This window comes from Pelmatolapia mariae, linkage group LG13 (assembly GCF_036321145.2).
Source record: "Pelmatolapia mariae isolate MD_Pm_ZW linkage group LG13, Pm_UMD_F_2, whole genome shotgun sequence".
NCBI classification, from domain to species: Eukaryota; Metazoa; Chordata; class Actinopteri; order Cichliformes; family Cichlidae; genus Pelmatolapia; species Pelmatolapia mariae.
Window position 1 is genome coordinate 1510232 of NC_086238.1, and position 25382 is coordinate 1535613.

Genomic DNA, 25382 nt, shown 5'->3' on the forward strand with positions numbered 1-25382 from the left:
AGGTTTCTGCAGCAGTAAATCTACTCTAGGTCTATTAACCATGATTCACTGCGAAAAATCACAACGCAGCGATCACAAGTGGAAAATTATAATCAAACCAAAGCCCGTAATCAAAGCCCGCATTTCCCTGCCACAGCACTGGGCCAATCCCTGTAGTAAAATAGGAAAAGTTGTAAGGAATGATTTTCATGATTAAAAATATCCCAACAACACCTATAAATGACCCCAGTCTGACAAGTGAAGGTTAACAGCACAGAGGTCTTGACTTTAGGTGGGCCGTTGCATCATTAAAGCATCCAAACATCAGTCGGTGTAAGATAAAAATGCTCCGTAACTGAAGTTTAAAGCAGCTTGACATTAAAACGGTGTTCAAGGTTTGATTAAATGTGCAGAATAAAACGGTCAGGATCAGGGCCGAGGCTTCCAGGCCCCTGTTGATGTCGTTTATGAGCATGCTCAGTGATAACCACCTCCTTGTACCGTCTTGGTGTGATGCCAGGCGGGGAAATGCCATCTGTATGCCATGCTCTCATCTCCCTGCCACAAAAATTGATCCACTATGCCCTCTTTATCTGCTTACCGATTCACACCTATGTACGCACACACGGAGCGGCGTCTTGGCTTCCTTCGAGGGCCCGTGTGTGTGTGTGTGTTTTTAAAGTGGACGCCCTCTCGCCATCTAAAAGGGATTTATGCATAGCTGGGTCCCAGAGTTGTTTTTTTTTCTCTCCCCTTGTTACGGTTTGATATGATAAGCTTTTTTATATGTTTAAAATCAATATGTAATCCTATGCAGGAGCTTATCCCTCTCCACACCCCCGACACACACACACACCCACAGCCCATTTGTAAATCTATTTGGGCTTTGTAACACATCGGGACAGCGCACTACAGACCCTGATTGATTAGGTGCACTGTGGAATCCGATCACATGGGCAACTTTTGATGATGTCGCCAACTCTTTCAGGCTTGCACATTGACTGAAGAGGCCGATAGCAACAGGCTTCGTTCCACGCGTCACCGGGCTCGAGTTTTGGTGAATTCAGAAGACCAGTGTGTTTAATTATCTATTCACAGCTCGGGTGTTTGTGTAGGTTGAAGTGCGTCCACGCTTGGAGTTTAATATTCGCATCGTCTCCAGCTGTTTTAACTTGGTGTTTATGTTGAGGACAGGTGCCACCTGTAGTGAAGCTAACGCGGTATTACATGCTGCTAATCGTCACATGAGGCTGAACAGATGCTGAAAATGTTCACGTTCATGCCTGGAAAGAAATTACAGCTTTTTAAGAGATGTAAAATCTTTCCTGTGGTTCAGCCTGCTTCAGACAGGTGGAAAACCACTTGAATGTTGTATCTACCGTGATGTTCTCAGTCTTCTGCTGGACACGTAGACCAGAAAACTACAATTCTGAATGTTTTTATGGCAAACAGACACAATGAAGCTAAGACAAACTTTCTCACCTGATACTCACCCAGAGGCTCAGTGTTTCCGGCACTTAGATGGGAGTAAATCCTGTAAATTGGTAACTGCCGTCAGCATGTTTTTATGCCCTTAAATAGTTTATGAGCCATCAAAGTTATAAAGACTCAAGTTGTGTTTAAATCTGTTAAGGGCAGGTTTGTCCTCTTGTAGATAAATTTTCCTCCTTGCATGTTGCACGAGGCAGGAAACACTGCTTTGCACTACTAGAAATATTTAGCGTGTTTTAGGTGGTAGAACACTCCTGAAATACACTCATGGAATTAACGACAATATTAGGTACTTTGTTCACACGTCTGAACAACAAAGCATCGCACAAACTTTGGGAACCTGGGTAAAGTCTGGAAAGGTTCAGGGGTGGAGTGCATGTGTGGAAAATGGTTTCAGAAGCTAACAAGAAAGGCCACCCCCCATTCATACTGCCTTTCCTGGCAGAAAAGGTGGACTGGTACTCTTTTACACGCAGCTTCCCTAAACGTCAGGTCCCTACAGGAGTAAATCTCATAGATGGGCAGATTAAGTCACATGCAGTTATGCAGTCATCTCTTGGCCAAGTAGAGGATGAACTGCTCTGAAACAGTCTGCAATATAAACTTTTTTTCCTTTATATTTGAACCTCAACAAAAGCAATTTTAGTAATTTAGAGAAAACTTTTCTCTTGCAATTTTTAACCTTTGTGTTTGTTGCTTTTTAGCTGTTTTTTAATTATCAGTCCCCTTCCCCCCTTCTCTCTCTGATGACACTTGGATTTCAGCCGAAATCAGCTCTCAGGGCCTAAAGAGGACGAGGGGGGTAAAAAAGCAAAGATATGAAGGTGAATAAATTTTATTTTGGTGTCCGTGTCCTCAAAAAGCTGCGATTGAAACCCTCCGATGTGATGTTGCCATATTTTGGTATAAAACAGAAAAAGAGGCAGCCAGACGGACTCGGATGCATGAAGGGCGGCCTCATCCCGCTTTGAGAGAACGAGGCTTTGGACCGGTTTGCTCTCTTGAATAAATTTAGCGTCGGGGATAGCGAGCAGGGAGAGAAGAGGGGGGTGTTCATGGGGATTTGAACCAGCGCATTCTTGTGTGCCTTGTGCAGATTCACATGGTTACCACTGGCGTGCATGGTGAGAGTTATCTGAATACGCACCCACCGTGTGAGTTGTACACACTCCTAAGTCTTTAACCTCCCTCTCCCACTCTCTTATGGAGGGGGGCGTGGCTTACACTGGGGGGGGGGATCTGAGTGGCTGCAGGCTGTTTTGTTTGTTCCTGCGTCTCTGGTTACCCAGCCTGCCCCGCTCTGGTGTTGCCTGGTCACGTCGCTCATCGGCTCTTTTTATTGTTTACCTTCCTAATGAGGGGGGCGGGACTCTGAGACATGTGATTGACAGCAGTGAGCTCACTCACGGGTCCCCTTCCACTCCCATGCACACCCCTGGTCCAGCAGGTCTTTGGCTTTTTGGCTGAGAAATCCTTTGAAGGAGATTAAAAAAAAACCAAAAAAAAAACCACCTCCTTCGTCGTGAACCCTCCTCTTCTGAGAGGATTGTGGGAGATTTATGGCATACATTCCTGTCTCAGTTATCTAAAGCTGATGACTCACCCATTTTTTCCCCACACTTTGTTCTGATTCTTCCTAAAGAACCACATGTTTCAGAAAATAAATAAAAGGAGCAACAAACCCTCGAGGTGCAGATTCAGACATATTTTGAAGTATTTGTTAACTCCTGAACAAAAACCAGAAGAGAGTAAATTTGCTTCCCTGAGAGAGAAAAAAATAACGAGGGGGGGGCTAGAGAGCCAAATATTGGGACTGTGTTCATTTCGCTCTGTGGTCGACTTCAAAGGGACGAGCGGGGCCAATGAAGAGAGCGCAGACCTTTCAGGACAAACCCACTGGGCCCAGCGTGACACGCACACAGCCTGACTGCCGCAATTTGACTCAATGAGGAGGAGGAGGAGGGGGGATATTTATTTTTAATAAAGCCACACTTATTTTGGGACTGACATTTTACAACATTCCTTTTATTCTCGAATCAATAGCCGGTTAAATATTGATAGAGGGGTGAAGTTGCCTACGCACCACAGAAGTTCAGTTTGGGTTTGTTTGAATTCTCGCTGGGACGAAGCGGATTTTTTTTTCAGTTTTAATATGAAACGATGGAGGGAGGTTTTAGAGGGAGACACGTTCTCACACTGAGCTGAGGAGCAGAAGGAGATTTCCTGCCTTTCTCCAGCTTTGAGGCAGTGAAATGGATAAAACACTGCAAACGGCAGCCGTGTGTGTGACACGACGAGAAGTTGAATCTCATTCAGTTTAATTTATGTACAGCATATGTTGTCCTGTCTGTGCATGCTAAGTGTGGTGGTTGTTTTAAATTGCACAAAAAGGTTGCAGTGAGTGTTTGGGGTGAGTTTTTTGGGGTGAGGGAGGGAGGAGCTCTGCCCTGGTGTTGGGTGAATGCAGAGCTGAGGGCGCCAGGCGGATATTCGAGCCCCAGGGGGAGCGAGCGCTCTCCTGTGGGCTGCCCCCCTCCTCCAGGGAGAGGCTGAGGGGATTTGGATCAGGGTCCCACCTGGACCCTGTGGGTCCCTGTGGGGCCCCTTCCTGCAAAGACCCTGGAGAACTGAGAGACGAGAGTCAGGGGTTCACCTACGTGTGTGTGTTTGTTTGTTTGTTTGGCTGAGGAGGTGACATTCAGGGGTTGGTATTTATTTATAAGTTTCTGTGGAGGATTTTGGACCATTAAAACTCATTTTTAGGAGACTTTCAAACTTAATTTACTTCAGGATAGAACTTTAAAAATGTGACAAATACAAACGATTGTGAATGCCGTCGTTCAGCAGAGCTGCCGCTTTAATAGAGCTTGTGTGTTCCTGAGAGGTTAGGGGTTATAAAAGAACGAGAGCCATCTTATACCTGTGAGAAGTTGCACATTAACATGACATCATCACTGTGCGCGCACGCCAACCTGACGGAGCCTGTTTACACGTCACATTTACGTCCCGCTCCATCACAGTCCAGCAGGTCAGTGAGGTGATGAAACTGTTTCTCCGTCTTTCTGATCATCTGCAGTCCTCAAATAAATGAAGCCACGTCCAGGAAACTCCAAAATCTTTTTGAAAACACTTCAGTTACAGGTTCAGTCCAGAAGAAGATGTAGGCATCCTGCAGCCTCTGTGTCTCTGTGAGGTTTTTAGAAATTAACAAAAGAAAATATCCTCAGTGTCTCCACCGCTGACTGCAGGTCTCTGGTTGTGTTGCAGACTGGCAGAAGACCGAGGCCCAGAAGAGACGGGAGCAGCTGCTGCTGGATGAGCTGGTCATACTGGTCAACAAGCGAGACGCGCTGGTCAGGGACCTGGACGCCCAGGAAAAAGAGTAAGTTACTTAAAAACACTGAACACAAGTATAAAAACACTGTGAGCTGCACAGCAGGAGCTCCTGTGGTGTCACAGACGTCCCCCAGAAGCTGTGGACGTAGAGAAAGCACGGCGAGCCTGCCCTGCGGCGCACCTGCACGGGTGGGATCCCTTCCAGGGCGCCGCAGGCAGGTAAAAGGTCAGAACGTGGCCCCTGGCACCCGGCCACTCCACAGGGTGGTGCAGCGGCGTTCACCGTGGCACCAGCTGTTTTACCTGTGTCTGGCCCCCCCCTTACCCCAACCCCACCCCGAGACATCTGACCTTTTGACCTTTTGCCGTCCGCAGGGCCGAGGAGGAGGACGAGCACCTGGAGAGGACACTGGAGCAGAACAAAGGCAAGATGGCCAAGAAAGAGGAGAAGTGCGTCCTTCAGTGATTGTCAGCAAACACAACCAACAAATGTAGCCGATAAAAGAAATGTATCACATGATTATTATCGATCATTTTATTTGATAGTGGAGTCGAGACATTTCTGTCAGTTATTGGAATCCCTTTGAGGTTTATGTTCGGGTCAGATTAACCGCAGAGACTCGGCTGAGCGAAGAGGCCCTGCGACACCTTTGCACCAACTTTTTATGGACTCGGACTGTCCCGCTTTATTTTATTTAATTTTTTTTAAAATTTGAACTCTGCTTTACTTTCTCGAGAACGGTACCTGTGTAACAAACATGAATACGTGTGAGACGAGGGCAGCGCACAGCCTGTGTGCAGCTTGCTCCGTCTGAATGTGGAGGCCAGGCACAGTCTGTGGTGGATTTGAGGTACAGCACAACAATGGGGGAAATTTTACTATTATTTGTTTTCTTTTCTTTAGTTTTCTTTTTCCCCCCATCATATTCAGAAGATGATGAGGTGGGTTGACTTTTCAGTCAGACTTTTTAAAGAAAAACAAAGAGATAACATCGCTCTTTTCAAGCTACTTCATTACTTGACCGTATCTTTTAATTATCTCACTTTTTACTTGTAAAATATCTTAACTTGGGAAGCATTACCGTTCACAAATCTTGACTTTCCTATTGCTTTTTTATCGTCTTGGCTTGAAAGCAGTTTACCAAAACAAAGAAAGGAAAAAAAACAAACACTTGTTGTATATTTTCATCACTGCTCTGACCAACAGCTTCCAAAATCTTTTTTTTCCTCCATCAGGAGTCATGCAGTCAGAAAACAACAGATATATATATATATTATTTATTGCCATTTGTCCTATAAGCTGCTTGTTAAGTGAATCTACCATCACGTTTCATTTTGCTCAACGACTTTTGGTTTCTATTTATTGTATTCAGAAGAAGAGAAATATGCTTCCATCTCTTAGAGCTCCACATCTTGTGCAGCTGTTCTTTTTACGTGTGAACATTTATCTGATTATTTATTCCAGTGTCATAACCCAAGTCTTCAGTAATAAAGTCTTTATGATTTCATACTCCACAAGACGCTGTGTGGCCTCTTTTTAAAAAACAAAAAACCCAACCTCTGTGGATTTTTTAAAATCTTTATTTTTATATTTAATGTTTGTTTGTTTTTTACTCATTTTCTATTTTTCAAAACGCGCACGCACTTTCAAAACTCAGTTCCAAATATTTTTATTTATTTTTTCCTCCCAGTTTAAAGAAATATCTCCAATCCTCGATCTGAACTCTTTTTCCCTCCTCTTTCTGTTTACATAATTTAAAAAGTTATTGAAATGCACGCCTTTGGCTGCAGCCCCCGCACATAAGTGGCCCCTATCACGGCCTCCACCGGCGAGCGTTGCGTTTATTATTCGGCGCTCTGTTCAATTCCCCTGCGACCTGTGCGCGTGTTTATAAATTAAAATTGGCGGGTTTTTTCTTTTCTTCTTTGAGGTCGGTGTCGAGCAGGTTCCTCCGAGGAAGATTAAAGAGATCACTTTGTACCGAGCAGATGTTTTTCCCCCTCTCTCACACCTCTCTCTGGGCCGCTCCTGTACGCGCTGAGGACGGGCTGCAGAGCTGGAGAGGCTCGGTCACCCGCAGCCACGGATGAGGGGAGGAGGGCGGGCACAACAATTGGTATTAATTTTCAAAGATGTAGAAAAAAAATCACACCCTTAAATTCTTAAAGTGTCCATTTTAATTTGCACCAGTTTACTGAAATGAGCTGTGGAAAATGTTCCTGCAATAAAAGCTCCGGATGAACAAAGTGTCTGCGGTTTAACCCTCCTCTCCGTCCCTGCAGGCAGCCTCCCATCCCCGATTAAAGCAGGAAAATCGGTTGTGACAGCCGACGTCCTCCCCGGCCTTTCTAATACTTTCAAATTAATTTGCTGATTCGTTTCTTCTCTGCTTGGGACCGACTGTACGCGCACATTACGCACTCTGCGTCCCCCGAGGCGCTTTGTTTGACTTTGTATTGCAGCGCGTTTATCGCGGGCGCCTGTGATCTGGAGGAAAAAGAGCAGAGCCTGAACGGTGCTGAGTGTGTGTGAGTGTGTGTGAGAGAAAAATCTTTAAAATGATGCACACAACCTGTCGTTTACACTTTACTTATAAATTATTTTACATGCAGCATTTTAAAGGCTGTGTCCTTACACAATCATTCATGCGTAAAACTGAACTTTTAAAAGTTTTAACTTCCTCTAAATTACTTCAACTTCACTGAAAACGACCTTAAACCATTTTAAATAAATCACTGCATGTTTTTAATCTGGCGTTTTTGCATTTTGTTAAGAATAAAACGGTTGAAACCGACCTGTCCTACCTCCGCAGCATCGCCCGGCTTTCTTTAACGCTCCAGCAGAAGCAGAAGGAGTGAACATTTATTTGGAGTCGTTTTCCTTTTTTCGCTGAATAAGAGCGAGGCAATGCGTAAAAAAAAAAAGCGGCGGTGGCTCGGCGCTGCTGTGCAGCTGAGGATCCTTCAGCTGAATGGATTATCTCCTGAGCTTTGAAGTCTCCTGGCCTCACCTCACAGGTGCTGAGCGCCGCTCGGCCTCTGCGTTTTTCACTTCCCTCGCCCGCGCCGCCGTCCAAAAAAGCTGCACCTGAGGGAGCCGCGGTCTCTGCGTGCAGCGCCGGGGCTCCTACAACAGTCCGTTTTATGCATCATCGTTTTAATAAGCACCGACAACATCCCCACAGATCCCCGCTTCCAATCCTGCCGGCTGAAGGGACAAAACTTTTCCCCCTCCTCTCCTCACCGCCTAATCCCAGGCTTTACCAGCTCAGCATTAAGAAAATTCAACTGCAATTTGGGATTAGACAAAATACTCTTATTACAAAAGGTTGGTGCAACTTGATAACTTGATACTTGTTCAGGGGTTTATCTCGGGGTCTTACTCACATCGAGAGAGGATGGAAGGGGGAGAGGAAAAAAGCAATGCAGGGGAAATGTCAGAATAAACCGTCTCTTTTGTGTTGTGAGGGCCATATTTGTTGAATGGCCTTTTTGCATAATTTAACGGAGCCTGTGTGTGCATGTGCAGAGGAGAGGAGAGGAGGGGTGGTGGTATTTCGGTCAGAGCCTTCGCCGGCCCTCTGACAGCTCGGACTTCAGATGTGGTGGAAATAAAAAATGGATAAAAGGTGCGTGAAACCCAAATCAAATACCTCCACTTTAGGCCGCCTCCTCTCTGCGCACACAGCCTCCCTTCAATCAAACGGGCCTGATTTCTCTTTGATTTTGGCCTCTGCGTAAAAACACGGACGGGCTTAATTCCTGCACAGAAAGGTGCGTTCAGGTGCGTCTGTAACAAGCATCACTGCAGGCCTACGCACACAACCTACATATTTTTTTTCTTTATTTTTTTTTTTTGTAATTATTATTATTGTGTTCTGCTGACTTTTGATGCTCAAGTTTCTCTGTCAAAGTGCTCTCATCGATGACTTTTAAGTCCCATCGGCCTCCACTTTGATACTCCTCCTCTTCCTCACTCACACACATAAAATTGTAAGTTCTATCCCTGCTCTCTCTCACCCTCTCCCTCTCTTTTTGAGCATTAGCTCGCTTTCAGCTCGGGCCTCATTTACAAAAGTTTGTGTTTTTGCAGAGAATAAGAAGCGGCATCCCCCCTCCCCCTCCGACACCCGGTACCACTCAGGCCAAATTATAAAGCATACGCAGTGTTTTTCTTTAAGTGCGGAGGGTTAAAAACGCGTTAAAAACATCAACACAGGATTTGATTCAGTGACCGCAGCTTTCTGCTGCTGATTCTTCTTCTGTGGATTCTTCTTTTTCCTCCGCAGTGAGTTGGAGGTCTATCCCTATTAAACTTTACGTCAACCATCCTCAAATGTAATTCTAAATGGGGATTAAACCTCATTCATATTCATGAGACTGGTGTGTGTGTGTGTGTGTGTGTGTGTGTGTGTGTGTGTGTGTGTGTGTGTGTGTGTGTGTGTGTGTGTGTGTGTGTGTGTGTGTGCGGGGAGAGGAAAAAAAAGGGGGGAGGCGGGGAGGCGGGGAGGGGGCATCACAATAAAAATCAAAATGGATAATTTTAACTTCTATCCTCTGTTTTATGGTTCTGTGTCCACTTGCTTGTGTTTAAAAAACGGCAGAGGAACAAACGGTGACAGTGACCGTAGATAAAAATGTGGCTGAAGCTTCGAGGCCTTTTCTCGTAAATGTGTGTTTTGTTTTTTAGGAAATAACTGCCAAACTACAGCGGGGTTAGTCAGGTGGAGAAAAGTCAGCACTAAAGTTTGCTGACAATCCCAGCAAAGATGCTCTATACCCGGCATGCAAACAATAAAAAAAACGAGTTGCTGTGAGGTGCGAGTACCTTCTAAATTCTTCTTATACACACAGCAGAGCGCAGGCCTGCAGCCTCTGAAGCACCTTCTCCTGCAGGCCTACGAAACATTTCCATCTTTTTAAAACCGCTCTGTGGTTCCTGTGGTCCGGGACTGAGAAGAGGAGGAGGAGGAGGAGGAGGAGGAAGGGTGGTGGGGGGAGATGAGTGGGAGTGGACTCCCCCCTGGCTGCCTCTGTTCGCCCATAGGTCGCCTGCGCCGTCCGTCAGCTCGCTAGCCCTCGCTGATTGGCTGCAGGAGGCGGATCCGCAGGTGATCCTCCGCTCATAGAGGCGCGGGGCGGAGAGAAGGTGATCAATCTCCATCCATCTCCATTAGAAATCACCTTAACACTCTGACAGACAACGACAAGCCCCCTGAAAGCAAATGAGTTTGATTTATTTGGCTGTAAAAACGGCCGGAACCGCACCGAGGACGCGGCGATGCTGGTGATGCTGCTTGGTTTGCGCACTGATATTTGTTTCTGAGAAAGTCTGCGGCCGCTCCGCGAGTTTTGTGCCCCGCAGACTTCCTGCAGCTGGATAATTTTTACTCGCCTCTTGTGGTTCGAGCGCTCGGGACAAGGGAAGGAGAACAACAAGGTAAAGTTTCCTGTTTTCTTTCGCTGATTTTACGCACAATCTTCTGGTTTGTGCGCATTTTCGCTCCGGGGAACTCTGAGCCGCGGTTCATTCCTGTAGCTAAAGTACAAAAAGATATTAAAATGTATATATTTTTAAAAAAACCTGAAACATTTTTCCTGAATAACCTGTACCACGCGCCTGATTTCAATTTGTACCGCTGCACTCTTATATTGAATTTTTGCGCAGATATCAATTACTCAGCACCGTCAAGGACTTCATCTTGAAGCCGATAAATCGAGCCAACTTCCTCCGGAGTAGATTTATTTTATTTTATTTTGTTTTTAAATATTCCCATTCCTGTAAGTTTTTATTTATTTTTATTAATGGCAATTGTCCATTAAAGACTCTGAAGCGCTCAGCAGATAATTGGAGAGGCGTGTTTTTTTGGTTTTTGTTAATTTATTTTGCTGATAAGGACCCTTCTGAAACGCTCTTTCTCCCCGGAGGTCTAATCTAAATTCTAATTGAGTTCATTTGCACGGAGATCTCGCCTTTTCACTCCGGCCTGGCTGAGCTGGAAGCGCGTTTTTTAAAGAGCCGCTGGAATACGCGTTTGGCACGCAGAGGTTTGGTTTGGTCATTGTTAAAATAACCTCACTAATTTAATTCACACTCCCGGGTTGCGTGTTTTTAAGCTTCAGATCAGTCTGCACCCAGGAGTGAAAAACTAGTTTCTCCACCCGGACTCTTTGTGTGTGTGTGTGTGTTTGTGTGTGTGTGTGTGTGTATAAATGTTTTAGGAGCTGCTGAATATGTAGATATAATTTTGCTTGTTTTCCTTCGGGTTTGCGTCTTTACTTAACCAGCAATACTTTACTAGAAACAAAAATAAAACCATGCAGGGTTTTATTTATTAATTCTCTCTCTCTCCCTCTCTCTCTCTCTCTCTCTTTTGTTTTTCTTTTTTTAAGAGCCGAAAAGTAAAGAAGACCGAAGTGTTGCTTTACTAAAAATACAATGCTAAATGTATCCTTTTAATCCAGTAAAAATCCAAAATTAAACAAATTTGAATTTGAACTTTTTTCCAGCTGAATTTGGTCCTCACTTTGTGCACCTTTAAAACAAAGCACTAAAATCGACTCCTCACATCCTCAGCCTGGTTTAAATATCATAACAGAAGCTGGTTGTGAGAGAAAATTGCGTTTCACGTTGGTGGACTTTTAACTGAAATTCTCAGCCGAGGACTGAAGAGCCACAGGAGTCCTGCTGTGGTCAAAAACGCACACGAAGTCTGACGACCCGAAAGAAACAGAATGAGCCAGAACACAGAGAATTTTTGATATATATGTATTTTTAAATTGATTGTCAAACTACACCGATAATCTAGCGTTTTGTAACTCTGCGTGTGTGTGTGTATGTGTGTGTGTGAGAGAGAGGGAGAAAGTGCAGGCCTACACACACTTCACACACACATTTTATTCATAAGTTTTATCAAGTTTGCTTTTGTTGTGTGAAATAACCAGATTTATATGAAAAATACACGTAACTTAGGACTTGTTTTTAAAAAAAAAAAATTGTAGGTTTGAAAAAAAATTACAAATATGGGAGCGCAAAAAACAGAAGGCAGATGATTATTTTGATTTGAATTATTAATACTGCGGAAATGTTTACCCGCGTGTTTTTGTAGTTTATGTCACAGTAAGACTGCGTGATTATTTTTTGGAGGGCTGGAATAATTTGCAGGTCTGCTGTAAATAAACGTTGGACACACACACACGAGACAAAATGCAAATCCAGTTTCTCCTTTTATAACTTTCGTAAAGTCTGTGGGGAGCTTTCAGGTTGAAAGTGTGGATAAATTCTGCTTTGCAAAATAAAAGCTTTGCATTTGCCTCTCTCTGCGCTGGAGTCTCGGGCCGTTTGACCCTCTTAATCCTAAAAAATAATCAAATAATCTTGAACACGTTTTTTTAAAAAAAAAATTCATAGTATTCTGCACCAATTAACAGGTTTATGTCTAGCTTGAATTAAATTCCTACACTATGATTTCCTGGTTTCCTGATTTTTATGGAATGATTTTCTTCATTTATTTGAAAATAAATGCGTTTTTCAGTTAACCGTGGGTTGGGGGGGGGGGGGGGGGGGAGTGGAAACTAGAAGAGATTTGTGAAGAGCTAGAGATGATAATGATCATGATAATAATAAAATACAACAGCAGTGGTCATCAGTGTGAAATACATACATGTCGGGATTCATCTTGTTTTTTGGTGGTGCACAAACTTCTCACTTTGCGGTGTCTCCTCTCCGTGCAGTAACTGGAATCGGCCCCCTGACCCGCCAAGCTGCAGCATCGGGGGAAACTGAACCGCTGGCCTGAGCTGGGTGGAGCAGTGACCGCCTGTAGCATGATGTCCTACCTCAAACAGCCCCCCTATGGCGTCAACGGCCTGGGGCTCAGTGGCGCTGCCATGGACCTGCTGCACCCCTCAGTGGGTTACCCAGGTAGGCCCCCCCCCCCCCTTCCCAACTCACACACTCTCTCTCTCAACCCCTCCCCCCCCCACACACACACACACATACACACACACATACACACACACTCACTTTTAACACACACATAGTGCACCTGGACAGAGGCATGCGCAGTAAACATGAGCTCCAAATCAAGGGGTTAGAGTTAAACAACAAGAAACGTTTATTATAATAATAATAATAATAATAATAATAATAATAATAATAATAATAATAATAACATTGCGTGTTTCACTGTTAAAATGGTAAAAACAAATTTTAAAATGTACACACAATAAAAACGTAAACGTAAAACAGTAAATAAAAAGACACAATTTATTTTCTAATCCTCAGCCAACAGCAGAGCAGGACAGGCCTGCATGTCGCTACCACTCACCGACATTATTTACAGGTTTCCTCCGTGTTACTGACGCGGTTCTCCGGTCTTTCTCTCCCCTCTGTGTCGCCTTTCTTCCCCGCAGCTACTCCCAGGAAGCAGCGGCGGGAGCGAACCACCTTCACCCGCTCCCAGCTCGACGTCCTGGAAGCTCTGTTCGCCAAAACCCGGTACCCGGACATATTCATGCGGGAGGAGGTCGCACTGAAAATCAACCTGCCTGAATCAAGAGTCCAGGTACAAAAATAAATAAAAAGTAAAAAAGAGACATTTTAATCTCTGCTTCCGCTGACATTAAGTTAATGTCTTTAGTGTGGTTGACCGTATTTTTAAAAAGTTGGACAATGAAGACCTGCAAGTTTAGTTAAAATAGTCAAATGAAGATGTCAACTTACTCTTATGAACTTCAAAGTAATTTATTTAAAGAGTTTATTTTCTTTATTTTCAAAAACCTCTAATTTAAATACATTTTTGTCCCTTATCTCCTGAGGGACTGTTAATGACGTCATTTGCGTCTGAATTAAAGGTTAATTATCGGTTAACGCTCCAGCTAGCAAGCTACAAACTGTACAGGCAAATATCTTAGATTATGGTACATTTATGTCCCCGTTTTCATGCTACTAAAACATTAACCTTTTTTTTTTTAAAGAGTCACAAATATTTAAGTCAATTATTGGGAAATTAAGAGTGATTCCTGGGTAACTTTAGGCCTTGTATGTACCCCAGTGATGCACTGATTTTAAGAAGAAAAGGACAACAAAAATCATGCAGATGGCTAGACACTGGTTAGATAATGAGTGTAATTAAAATTACACACATTGGTTTATTTATTAGTTCCTCAGTAAAGTAAAATTTAGTAGCTGCCTTTCTATTTCTTTTTTTTGTTTTGTATTTGGCTCAATACACTGGTTTGTGTGGCATTTTCTTTTGTCACACAAACCTCATAGTACTTCATTTAATTTCAATAATAATAATAATAATAATAATAATAATAATAATAATAATAATAATGATGATGATGATGATATCATAGACCCGGGGAGGCTGATGCAAACAAAACTGAATTTAATAAAGATCATTTTACAGCAGAATCACTCAATTATTTTTAAAAATTGTATTTATTTATTTTTTTCATTTTTGATGCTCTTCAAGTACAGGTCATGTAATTTGATCTGAAATATGAAGAAACCAAAACTCAAACCTGCATATACTCCAAACATCTCACTGGTGTACTCCAAACACTGCTCCTTGAAAGGCATTAGGGGAAATCCAAGGCACAATTCGAGTTATTTTCAGAATGTGTGTAAAGCAAAATGCTCTACACAATCATACCCTCTCTGTGCTCTAGAGTTACTCTACTGTGTGGTGAAACTCAATAGCCTGTTATCTTAGACCCGTCTACCAGGTATGAAATTAGACCCCTGGCTGGTCCGAGCCAAGGGGCCGGGGTGGAAATGAACCTTGATGGCTAATAACCCCCAATTTTCCTCCATAATGTACTCCCACCATGGCCCAGGAGGTTCTTTTTTTCCTGAAATGCTGAGGCCGGTGTCGTGTAGGGTTGCTAACTCCTGGCTGGTGTTTGTGGTTGTAGGTGTGGTTCAAGAACCGGAGGGCCAAGTGTCGCCAGCAGCAGCAAAGCGGCAGCAGTGCCAAAGCCCGGCCGCCCAAGAAGAAGTCCTCTCCGGCCCGGGAGAGTACCGGATCTGAGAGCAGCGGCCAGTTTACACCTCCTGCTGTCTCCAGCACGGGCTCTTCCTCCTCTTCATCCTCGTCCACCAATCACACGGGCCCAGCGGCACTCAGCAGCACCTCTACCTCCATCAGCACCGTCTCCTCTATATGGAGCCCCGCTATCTCCCCCGGAAACGCTCCGGCTCCTGCCGTGGCCCCGCTCCCTGAGCCCGGGCCCCCATCTAATGCCTCCTGTATGCAGCGTTCCATGTCAGGCTCCGCTGCAGCCGCCACCTCCTACCCCATGTCCTACAACCAGACGCCAGGCTATGGCCAGGGCTACCCCACCCCTTCCAGCTCCTACTTTAGCGGCGTGGACTGCGGCTCCTACCTAGCCCCCATGCACTCCCATCACCACCCGCACCAGCTCAGCCCCATGACGGCCTCATCTATGTCGGGCCACCCGCACCACCACATCTCCCAGTCGTCAGGCCACCACCACCATCACCACCACCACCAGGCGTACGGCGGCTCCGGCCTGGCCTTCAACTCCTCCGACTGCCTGGATTACAAAGAGCAGACTGCCGCCTCTTCATGGAAGCTCAACTTTAACACCACAGACTGCTTGGACTACAAAGACCAGGCGTCCTGGAGGTTCCAAGTCTTGTGATCAGGCTTTCTTCCCCACCCACCCGCCACTGCCCGCCCTGCTTGTCTGCTCTCTTTTGTTTTCCAGATTAGATTACTGCTTGTTTTTTAAAAAGACAAAAGAGTTTATGAACCATAAGACAACAAGATAGCAGCAGGAATGCTCAAGAATTGGACTTCCTTCTCCCGCTCGTCCTGTTTCAAAGTTTAAAAAAAAAGAAAAAGAAAGAAAAAGACAGACCTGTAAAGAGAAAGCATGAGGAGCAGATTTCCTGAAGATGAAGAAAAAGGGTTTTTTTTAAAGACACCCCTCCTTGGGATAAGCTTAACAAAACTGTTTTTCCAAGAGTCATTTCAACCAAACTCCTTTGACCACCAGCTCTCTGGATGGGAGGAATATTTTGTCCTCTGGTGCACCGACGGGAACTGCCTGCCGTGCCCTCTTTACCTCCATCGAGTCCTGTATAGTTTTTATTATTTTCTGGAATTTGTTATTTTAGGATGACAGAGATTTTTAGTCAGCTGCGCACAGGAGCTGAAATATGTAAATATGTATTTGGGTCAGTTACAGTGACCATGTTTAGTTGTTGTTTTTTCTTTTCTGAATTTAAAATTGTTTATTACCACTTTGAAAGAAAGAAAGAAGAAAAAAAAAGAAACTGTATGTAAATCTTCCCAAATATTCCAAAGAGAACAAATTGGCCATAAAGTTCAGCTTTTATATCCACCTTGTTTTACTCAGCAAAATTTGAAATGTCTTGGGGAAAACTCTAAATCGAAACTATAGATGCAGAAATTTTCTTTTTTCCAGATATTATTATTATTATTATAATTATAATTATTATTCTAGCTTCCACGTTTTCAAAGCAGACCACCTCTCTGGGACATGTTTGAACCGCAGCACTTGGCTTGTTATTGGAGTCAAAGCTTTTTATTATTATTATTATTTTAACTCTTCTGGGGGAGGAGAGGAAAATGTGGATTTATAGCTCCAAAAATGACAGTGAGATGTTGAATGTATCTTTAAAGGCGACCACCCTTACATACATGTTCATCCAATAAAGATCCGTTAAGTCATATTTTATTTTTCCTTGTCTCACTTTGATTCCCAACAGGGAGTCGAGTTTCTTTTTGTACACCATCAAATTACAAACTCGACACTGCTGTTTTCTCTTATTTGAAGTAGTCACACTTTTATTTAAAAGCTTGTTGATTTTTGTCCCCCCCCCCCCCCCCCACCCCCATCCTCTAATTATAACGGGGGTAAATGCAAATTAGGCCATAATTAAAACAAGCCGTGAACGCCGTGTAGGCTTGCATTTCCATTTTAGAGAGCAGCCGTTTAATCCTCTCAGTGTCTGCCTTTAAATTGAAATGCTGACATCTCTCCTTGCTTTAGGGAAGCAAAGTGTCTTTTAAAATAAAATAATAATCTTTTTTTTTTTTTTAAAGTTAACCTCCTTCACCAAACGGTCCAAACAGTAAGCCGGGAGACAGCTGATCGAGGCGTAATTGAACGCAGCGCTGTAATGGCGTGATAATTACTCCTGCGCCCCGAGTTGGTTTCTCCAAAATATCCTGCAGGAATTTCACCGCCTCTGATGCGGTAATTACGTAGGTGGGGCCAGGTTAGGGGGTCACATGTAAGTGTGTGTGTGTTTAATGCGTTTCTGCTCCGGGGCAATATCAAAAGGGAGGAGGGGGGTAGTTTTAAAAAAATCGCGTCAGTGCGCTGGCAAGGTTGTTTTGGACGCGTTTTTAGCAATGAAGGCCGCACAGAGAGCGGGAGGTTCAGGCTAATTATTTGCCCCAATTAAACCCTCATCCTTGCGCAAAGAAAATGAGCAGGTTGTGCGCACTTTCTTTTCTGCCCGCTAATGAAGACAAATTGAATTCTGTTTATTATTAGAGGGCTCTCTCTCTCTCGCTGATTATTTCTATACTTCTGTCTGTGAAAAGTCAACAAAACGTCTGAAACACAAAGTTAGTAATATATATTTTTTTTAAAAAGGAGGATAACTTCAAAAGGTGAGAACAGTAATTGGAATTTATTTTTCCTTTTCTTTTTTGCATTTATTGGTTCAAATATTTTTAAAATGAAAGCCACAGTTTTGCCAACTGAGTTCTGCTTTTTAAATACGTCTCAGTGAGAAGTTAAATCCTACAAGTGTATGCACTTTTACGCAGAAGTCTCGGGTTTTGTTTGATTTAAAAGATCCAAACCAGAAATAATGTAAAAAAACAAAAAAAACAAACTGCTTTGACTTTGCTTTGAATTTTTTCCCGGTAAAATCTGGGCCGTTCTGGCGCTTTAAGGCCTCTGAAAGCGACGCAAACAAACAGAAGCCGTTTTATTCCGCCTGTGAGGAAAGGTCAGGACGTAAAATTGAGTCTATTTAAAGCATAAAAAGGTAAAATTCAGGAGATTTTTTTTCTTTTTCCTGTTGCCCTGATCAGATTATCTGTCTGATCGATACATATTTCGGGTTCCTGCTCGTGTGGAGTCCGTTTCAGCTGCAGCCGGCCCTCTCCCACTCTGTCCCTCTCCCTCCATTTCTCTATCTCTCCCTTTATGCAAATGAGTCTCGCAGCAGCTGAATAAATATCTGCAGACCAGGACATTAAACGTGTTTGCGCCAAGACGCGCAAACAGCGCAGCGAGCGGCGGATTTGTTCGGATTTGCATCAAACAAATATTTGCGGCCGCTCTTGCGCGATGGTTTAAGGAGTTTGAGGGAGCCACAGGTCTCTCGTGAGGCAGCTGCTCACCTTCAAACACGAGCTGGAGTGAAAAGACGCGCTTTTCATTTAGTTTCCTCTGAGCGAGCGAAGCCGCGGTTCCAATTAAACAGTCGAGCAGGAAATCAGAGTGTAAAACAGACTGTAATCAGACTCAGTTCGAACAATGAAGGGATTAAAATCTGGGATTTAAGGCTAAACTACTCCCGCAAATGCAATCTGATTCTGCGCAGCGTTAGAGAGCAATAAAGAGCACGAAGAAGCACTTTGGTACACCTGCGAAAATGCAGCAATGGCCCACTTAAAATGAGAAAGGAGCAAAAAAGAAGGAAGTTTCAGTTTTTACAAAAATCCTGTAAAATAATCCGATTTTTTAAATTAATAATTAATATATTCGTGTTGCTGTTTCAGTTGTTGACTTATTAATTTTGGTGTCAAACGAAGGAATTCAAACCTTTGAAAGTCAAGAAAATTACCCGCTTATTTGGCGTAAATCCATCAGGAGTGATTTCAAGTGCAGTTTGACAAGATGTTCAAGCTTAAAGGAGGTGATGGTGAATTAAATGTTTAGCAAAAGGTGGAAAAAACAAAATCATATTGTTTAGTTGGCATTGTTTCTACTGTTTCATACACTAAGATTTTGCATTTTTCAAGTAATGTATGCTACAGGGGAAGCTATCAGATTGATTTAACAACGCAGACATGTAGTTAGTTTTCTCTAAGACAACATTAAACGCACCACACTTCTTTTTACACCTGATGTAGTTCTAAAACGACGTAAATGTGTTGGAACATTGTCTTCTAATCCTAAAATGTTCTGACTGATCTGAAAACTGGACAGAAATATTTATCGACCTGAAAATAAAACAGAAATTTATTATAAATTAAAACAAGAAATTTGCTGAAAAATGCACTAATTCAAATGATATTTTCCCCACGTTTCACAACAATAACGTGTAGAAAAGCTAAACACACAAAACATGGCCTCACCTGAGCTTCACTGAGCTCCACCGAGCTCACCAATGAGAAACCTGTATATCTATATATCATCCAGTCAAACAGTCTCTGTCTTTGTTCATCTCACATGTTTTGCAATCAGTTTTTGAATTCTTGGAGGATTTTAGTTGATCGGAAGCATGGGGGTGTTTTGAGGACACCGTTTAATCAACATAACGGATAAGCAGAACTACAAATAATCAGTTCTTTCACCTGAATGTTGGCAATGCAATCCTCTAAAATGCTGACAGGGAGAATTAAAGCCTTAAAATAATAATCCACAGATACAAAAACAGAGTGCTGCAGCAGTTTTCCTGCAGGAGTATATTAGATATGTGATATTTTAATAATTAAAAAGAGTGTTATTGAACTATTAGTGTGACCAGCGTTTGTTTAAGCCTGATTTTGAGGGTCTGACACCTTCATATTCTGCTCAATGGGACGATCGATCGCAGCACAACGTCCCCCTGTTGTCAGCCGATTTGACCTTTTGGCCTCTCGTCTTTTGCGGTTAAGGTGTGTGAATGTGGGTGGACTGGAAACTGTTGACACTTTGTTCACACTTTGTCCAGGAAATGAACTGGAACCATGCTGGACGGTCCTCGCATGAGTGGTTTGAGATTTGTATCTAGGAAAGTAAAAAAGAGACAGACAGAAAAGATAAAGACAGAAACCGGACTGATCCTCCAGTATTTGGTTTGCGAGCACTCCTGGGCTTCGATAAGTCAGTGTGTATGTGTGCACAAGACAAAGATCCGAAAGGCCCGGCAGATGCACCGATAGCAGCCTGCATGCTGGGACTGTTTTCTTGTCTTCCATTTCCATGCAGGACAGGAAAAAAACAGCACTCACGCTTGTCTTTCATTGGCTGCCGATTGTCGCCAGACCTTGGCATCCTGTTGTGTTCATAGGCTGGTATGAAGAGTGAAGGGTGATACAGAGGAGGATTAAATTTACCTGAGAGGTTGATCTGGGGTCAACTGTACACCAACATGGGAGTAGTCCGGGCCACCGTCTCAGGTTTCTGTGCTTTGTCAGGCAAGGCCTCAGTTTCCTGCTTTTAAATTCTTTAGTTGAACATCAGGTGTGGGAATTTTTAAAAAAGGGTAGCTTGGTTGATTTGTTTTGGTTTATTTAGTAATTTTGAAATGTTTTCTGGCCTAAAAACCCTTCGACCCCTTGAGTTCGTCATTGAGACTCAAAGAAGCCGAGAGTACCACCGGGGATTTCACAGCTGAGTCCAGGCGGCCGGTGCAGCCGAGCTGGTGGAGTGAAAGCAGCTTAGTCACCCCTGTGGCACTAGGCACTGAGAGCATTCATGAAATTCCTCTTGGGTTTGGGAGCTGTAGGTTTAGTTCAGCAGAGGACAGACTAGGGACAATTTGTACATCGAGTCTTAGCCGTCCCTTTTCTGTGGAATTAAAGGAGTACACGGGTTACCTGATCCTGAAGCGTGCTGAGAGATTTGGTCACCTCTCTTTACGTCAGGTAGACAGCTCTGGTCACTTTGTTGGTGATTATCAGTTTCCAGCTAGTGAGACATCCAACACTTGTGAGAGCTTTTCTTAAAACAGGCGTGAAAAGGCATAATTTAAAAACAAAATGCTTTTTGTGGCAGAAAATTGTGCATTTACACAGAAACACTGTAGGCCCAGGTGGCTTATTGTACTAATTTGCAAAGAATCCTCATTATAATGAAGGATGAAGGCCGGTAAACAAATTTACAACCACAATAGAAGCCACGTGAAGCTGCACTTATGCACATGATGATTTGGTAAATTTAGCAGCTAGCATGCTTCTGATCTCTTTCTATATAAAAGTTTGATATTAATGACTTAATTTCAAATGTACACCCATAAATAATAACTAAAAAGACCCACTTTCATTCACTCGCATGGCATCTAACAATCCTCCCTTTTTTATGGTAGTGATGGAAATCCACAAAGTTTAAATAAAGATGGGTAAGGTGAAAATATTTCAACTTTGGGAGAAAATAAGTCAGTGGATCCTCCTTACACCATCACATCAGGAATGGAGGACAGGCTTCTAGTCGGTATTTGAGGGCAGCTTGAGCTCTGTGGTTCAACACTACTTGTATATGGAGACAGAACGGTGGGTGAAGCCACAGGACTTATCGGCAAGTTACAGGAAATTAGTACCAGCTTTACCAGCAAAAGTGGGAACCATGTCCCATTTAAATGCGCTGAGTACTCAAGCATCATTATGAGCCTGCGGGTTTATAATGTAATGGAGCATATTTAAACACAATTCTTAAACCTATCCAGCGAGTGAAAATTAAACAAATGAGTGAGTGAAAACAAAGAAGTGCAAAACACAAAAAGCTCACAAAGGAGACAAGAACTGTGGCCTCCTGACCTCCTGGGACCTTGCGTGCACTTCGTTTGCTGTGAGTCTAATTCTGCTCTTTAAAATACAGCTGTTAACTCATGCACAGGGACAAGAACCAGCAGCCACACATCAGTTTAGTTTCACAAAACACCAAATGAACTTGCACCGTCTGAACCATGGGCATGTGGTGCTGAATTAGCCAAAGGAAAAGAGGTCTGATGGAGGCAACAAGGCTGAAAAGTTGGCATTTTTATTGACATGGGCAGAATAAAATGGTGAAATTGAGATTTACCATTTCTTTTTTTGCCAACATGCAAGGGAAGTCCAAACTGCAGGGCAGAATCAGATGTATTTGACTAGATGTTTGCTTACACTGATACTGCCCTCCTACACCACTGCTGCCATTATCTTACTTGGGTTTTGCTAATCACCAACACCGTCTCCACTGAAGTCCTGTTACTGTAGACCATTAAATTAAATGATCGGAGGCTTTTGTGCTGCTCTGAGATCAGCTGAGCAGTCACACACTTCCTTCCTCCTCCTTTTCCTCCCTTGAAGTGGCTGATGGAGGGAAATCAGACAAGATTGGACCGGCGAAACCAGTTCTTGCTGATTTCTGCAAAGGACAACTCCCCTCATATCTGACTTTTGTTTTTCTGATGACAGCCCCACTTCCTGTCCTCTTTCCTCATGCATCAGTTGCGTCACAGCGAGAAGGGGATGGATTAGAGAGGTATCTGAAGAGTGCTTACATTATCTCATCTGCAAAGGATGCAGCAGACTCATCATCCCAAGTTACAACTTGTCTTCTCCTTGCAGCCCACCAGACTTGGGAGGGCTTAATGGAGGGCTGGTTGGCCTGCAGGCTTTAGCGCTTCCCCGCAGCGGACGTCGTCTCTGTGTGTCAACGCATCGCTGTCTGACGTGTTGGCCACATTTCCTTTTTCATTCAGAGACAAGATTCTCTTCACTAACAGAGGCCAGGGGCAGAAATGCATAAAAATGATGCAGTACTATGACTGGAAACCTTTAAAATTAAAATCTCACAGCAAAGAAATAAAGTTACTTGGACCACGCATGAGCAAATATAGATTTCTATTAGATGCCAAAAACGTGTTTACATTATTTGCATGCACATTTATTTCAGTCTGAGAGTTAGTTCAGCTCATAAAATCAAAAGAAGACAAATTCTAATGCATCTTTTGGGGATTTCAGAATTAAATTTTCTTTAAAGAAAATAACTAACAGTGTTTTGCAGCTCATGTGTACATCAAAAGAAAACTTTGTAAGAAAATCTGTCAAAATCAGCCACATTCATGAAGTATCAGCCTGATAAAACTACAATGTGTGTATAATTTGCTGTCATAAGAAGTCTCCAGGATCTATAACTGGACCCATCAGATCATGTATATATTTATCCGTGCTTTATTTTTTGTTTAGTCTAACAAAAAAGAAAAAAAAGGAAAAACAGACTGTTCGAATCAGAGAATCAAGATATAACGCTTTTGTCTGTGAGGCTTTTTCAGGAACAGATATTAAAACCAGATATGCTGAACTATAACCAGGCACTTTTCTTGATGAAGCGATCGCAGTGTGATCCTTAAGCAAAGTGCATCTCAATCACCTGAGAACCAACAACAAAGAGAAACCATAACACTAGTCAGTATTTTTCTTAGTTTTTCAGGGAATCTCTTCCTTCTAAAAACTCTCCGTTGTAAGTAAACTTGTCTCTTTGATATCTTTAATGGTCTTGACATATTTGTCTATAATATTTTAGGGATTTCTCTCGCAGAGATCAGAAACAAACCTATAAATCATACAAACGTCCCCCTGAGGGGGGAACCGTATCAGTCCAATCAGGGCCATCATTAGACGCAGTGCAGAGAAACAGCACAGCTGTTGCACAGAGGAGGGAGGGGGAAAATAGGCAGATAACCTGGATAATAGCAAATGCTGGAGGCTTGATTCATTTCCAAATGTTAACAAGGCCGTTTCACAGCTCCAGCACGCCGCGCAGTATGTTAATACCACTAATAAGCCTATCTCTGCAAGTCATCTCGGATGGCAAAGATTGGAGCGTGAGGCGGTGTTTCATAAATAAAAGCTGCTGGCCACATTTTAAATGAAGCATAACTATTTAGGATTTCACAAAGCTGACATAATTGCTTAAAGGGTAACCGAGGAGAGCATTTGGTCTCCCACTTTGTTTTCTGTATTATGAAATTTCATTTGTATTATGAGCTTTCACTGTTTGCATGTCAAAAAGGCGACTGTGTAGGCCATCGGAGGGATGGGAGGGACCCGTGTTTGCCTGTTAAGCAATTTTGCAGTTTTTATTCAAGCTGTCAAGTCAAACAATCAGGAGATAATGCAGCCTTGGTTTGTAAATTATAAACGTGTCAAGAGATGCACTAAAGGCGGCGACAGATGCCACTTATCTCCAGCTGCCTCTGCAGTGTGACTGTATCATCAGAAGGGAAATATAACATTTTGATGTTTACATAAGAGAAGTATTAGTATCAGTCAGAAATGTAATTCCTTTCACCCATCCCTTTCGTAGAGGATTGACTCTCCGAAAAACATACAATGATTTTTTTTTAAAGCTAACAAAACAAACAAACAAAAAAAAAAAACAGCAGAAAAGCATCCTCGCTGATCTTCTGTCCATTTCCAACATCGCTTCTTGTATATTTTTTGGTGGAAATCCTCTTAGAATGCAAAGTAAATAGATTACGATACAGTGAGGGATTAGGGCTCGCACGGCGCTGTCAGATTAGTCGGTGAGCGCAGCGCGTCGACAGCTCTGACACGGCTATGGCTGCTGTTCAGGAAAGGGGCTCCGCGCGATGCTTTAAAGTCGCTGGTTGGCTCCCGTTCATGAATAAAACTGCGGCCTGTAATCTCGGCCAACACGCAAACACACACATCTACTCGGCACACACGCACACACGCGCGTGCAGAGGAAGCCTGGAACATCCAATATCAGTGTGATGGGTGTAAAATGGGAGTCTTTATTTTTTCAGGCTGATTAATGTAAAGGTTTTAAACATTTTCTGCCGTGTTTTTAAAGGAAGAAGCAGGTAAGTGTTTCCTTCAAGGGTTCATTTGGTTTAGACTTCACAAAGACACGAAATAAGCTGAATTCAGTGAATTTCATGTTTATGATTTGGCTGAAATTCACAAATGTTCTATGACAGGTATAAAAATATAAACTGTTTTCCATGTGTGGCTATGAATGAGGGGACTTTTAAACCCTTTATAGATTAAGCTTCAAGCAAAGTAACTACTGTGCTTGTTATTGGTGAGATGTTGTGTCCCTCTGGGATTAATAAAGTCTTATCTGTTGTTCGTTAGTCTTTTCAAACCATCCCTAAATGAACCACATGAAGCATCCCGGGGTCGTCGTCATCATCCTGAGGAAGAAACAGAAACATCCCCCTTAATAAACATGAATAGTGAATATTATATAAATATAAACATATGGAGCTGCAGTCATATCTGCATTTATTATATTCATCATCCAATAGTCTGCTGAACAATTAATCCTGTAAAAACAATAAAAAGAACTAAGTGACCAATGTAATATCAAATGTTATCAAATGTAATAAAAATAACAGCATATATTCATTTTTAATTTTTTAATATCTAATTGGCTAATCACTGTAAACAGCAGTCCAATAAGACATCCTCCAGATATTCTTCAACTCTAATGCAATAACTTCTCTTTGTTTACTTTTATACATATAAATAAATACACACATTGTTTATTTAGTTCTCGTTACAGTTTATGAGTCTATAAGTTGAATTCATGCAGTTTGATCTTTTATCAGCAACTATAAA

General features: G+C 42.8%; 3 protein-coding genes across 8 annotated transcripts in view; 2 read left to right on the plus strand and 1 right to left on the minus strand.

The window, feature by feature from the left end:
- Positions 1-6324, plus strand: part of ehbp1 (EH domain binding protein 1) — a 161762-nt gene extending 155438 nt beyond the window's left edge. For all 4 annotated transcript variants that reach the window (XM_063492101.1, XM_063492103.1, XM_063492102.1 and 1 more), the window contains 2 exons: positions 4738-4852; positions 5182-6324. In XM_063492101.1, coding sequence (XP_063348171.1) covers positions 4738-4852; positions 5182-5272 — 206 coding nt within the window. In that variant the 3' untranslated portion in view covers positions 5273-6324. The remainder of the gene's footprint in view (positions 1-4737; positions 4853-5181) is intronic.
- A 3640-nt stretch (positions 6325-9964) lies between these two features.
- Positions 9965-16522, plus strand: otx1 (orthodenticle homeobox 1). The gene is made up of 4 exons (XM_063492105.1): positions 9965-10246; positions 12541-12730; positions 13222-13373; positions 14731-16522. The coding sequence occupies exons 2-4, from the start codon at positions 12634-12636 to the stop codon at positions 15478-15480; spliced, it is 999 nt and encodes a 332-aa protein (XP_063348175.1). The 5' UTR covers positions 9965-10246; positions 12541-12633; the 3' UTR covers positions 15481-16522.
- Positions 16523-22758: 6236 nt separating this feature from the next.
- wdpcp (WD repeat containing planar cell polarity effector) overlaps positions 22759-25382 on the minus strand; it is a 92343-nt gene continuing 89719 nt past the window's right edge. For all 3 annotated transcript variants that reach the window (XM_063491350.1, XM_063491351.1, XM_063491349.1), the window contains one exon: positions 22759-24955. In XM_063491350.1, coding sequence (XP_063347420.1) covers positions 24902-24955 — 54 coding nt within the window. In that variant the 3' untranslated portion in view covers positions 22759-24901. The remainder of the gene's footprint in view (positions 24956-25382) is intronic.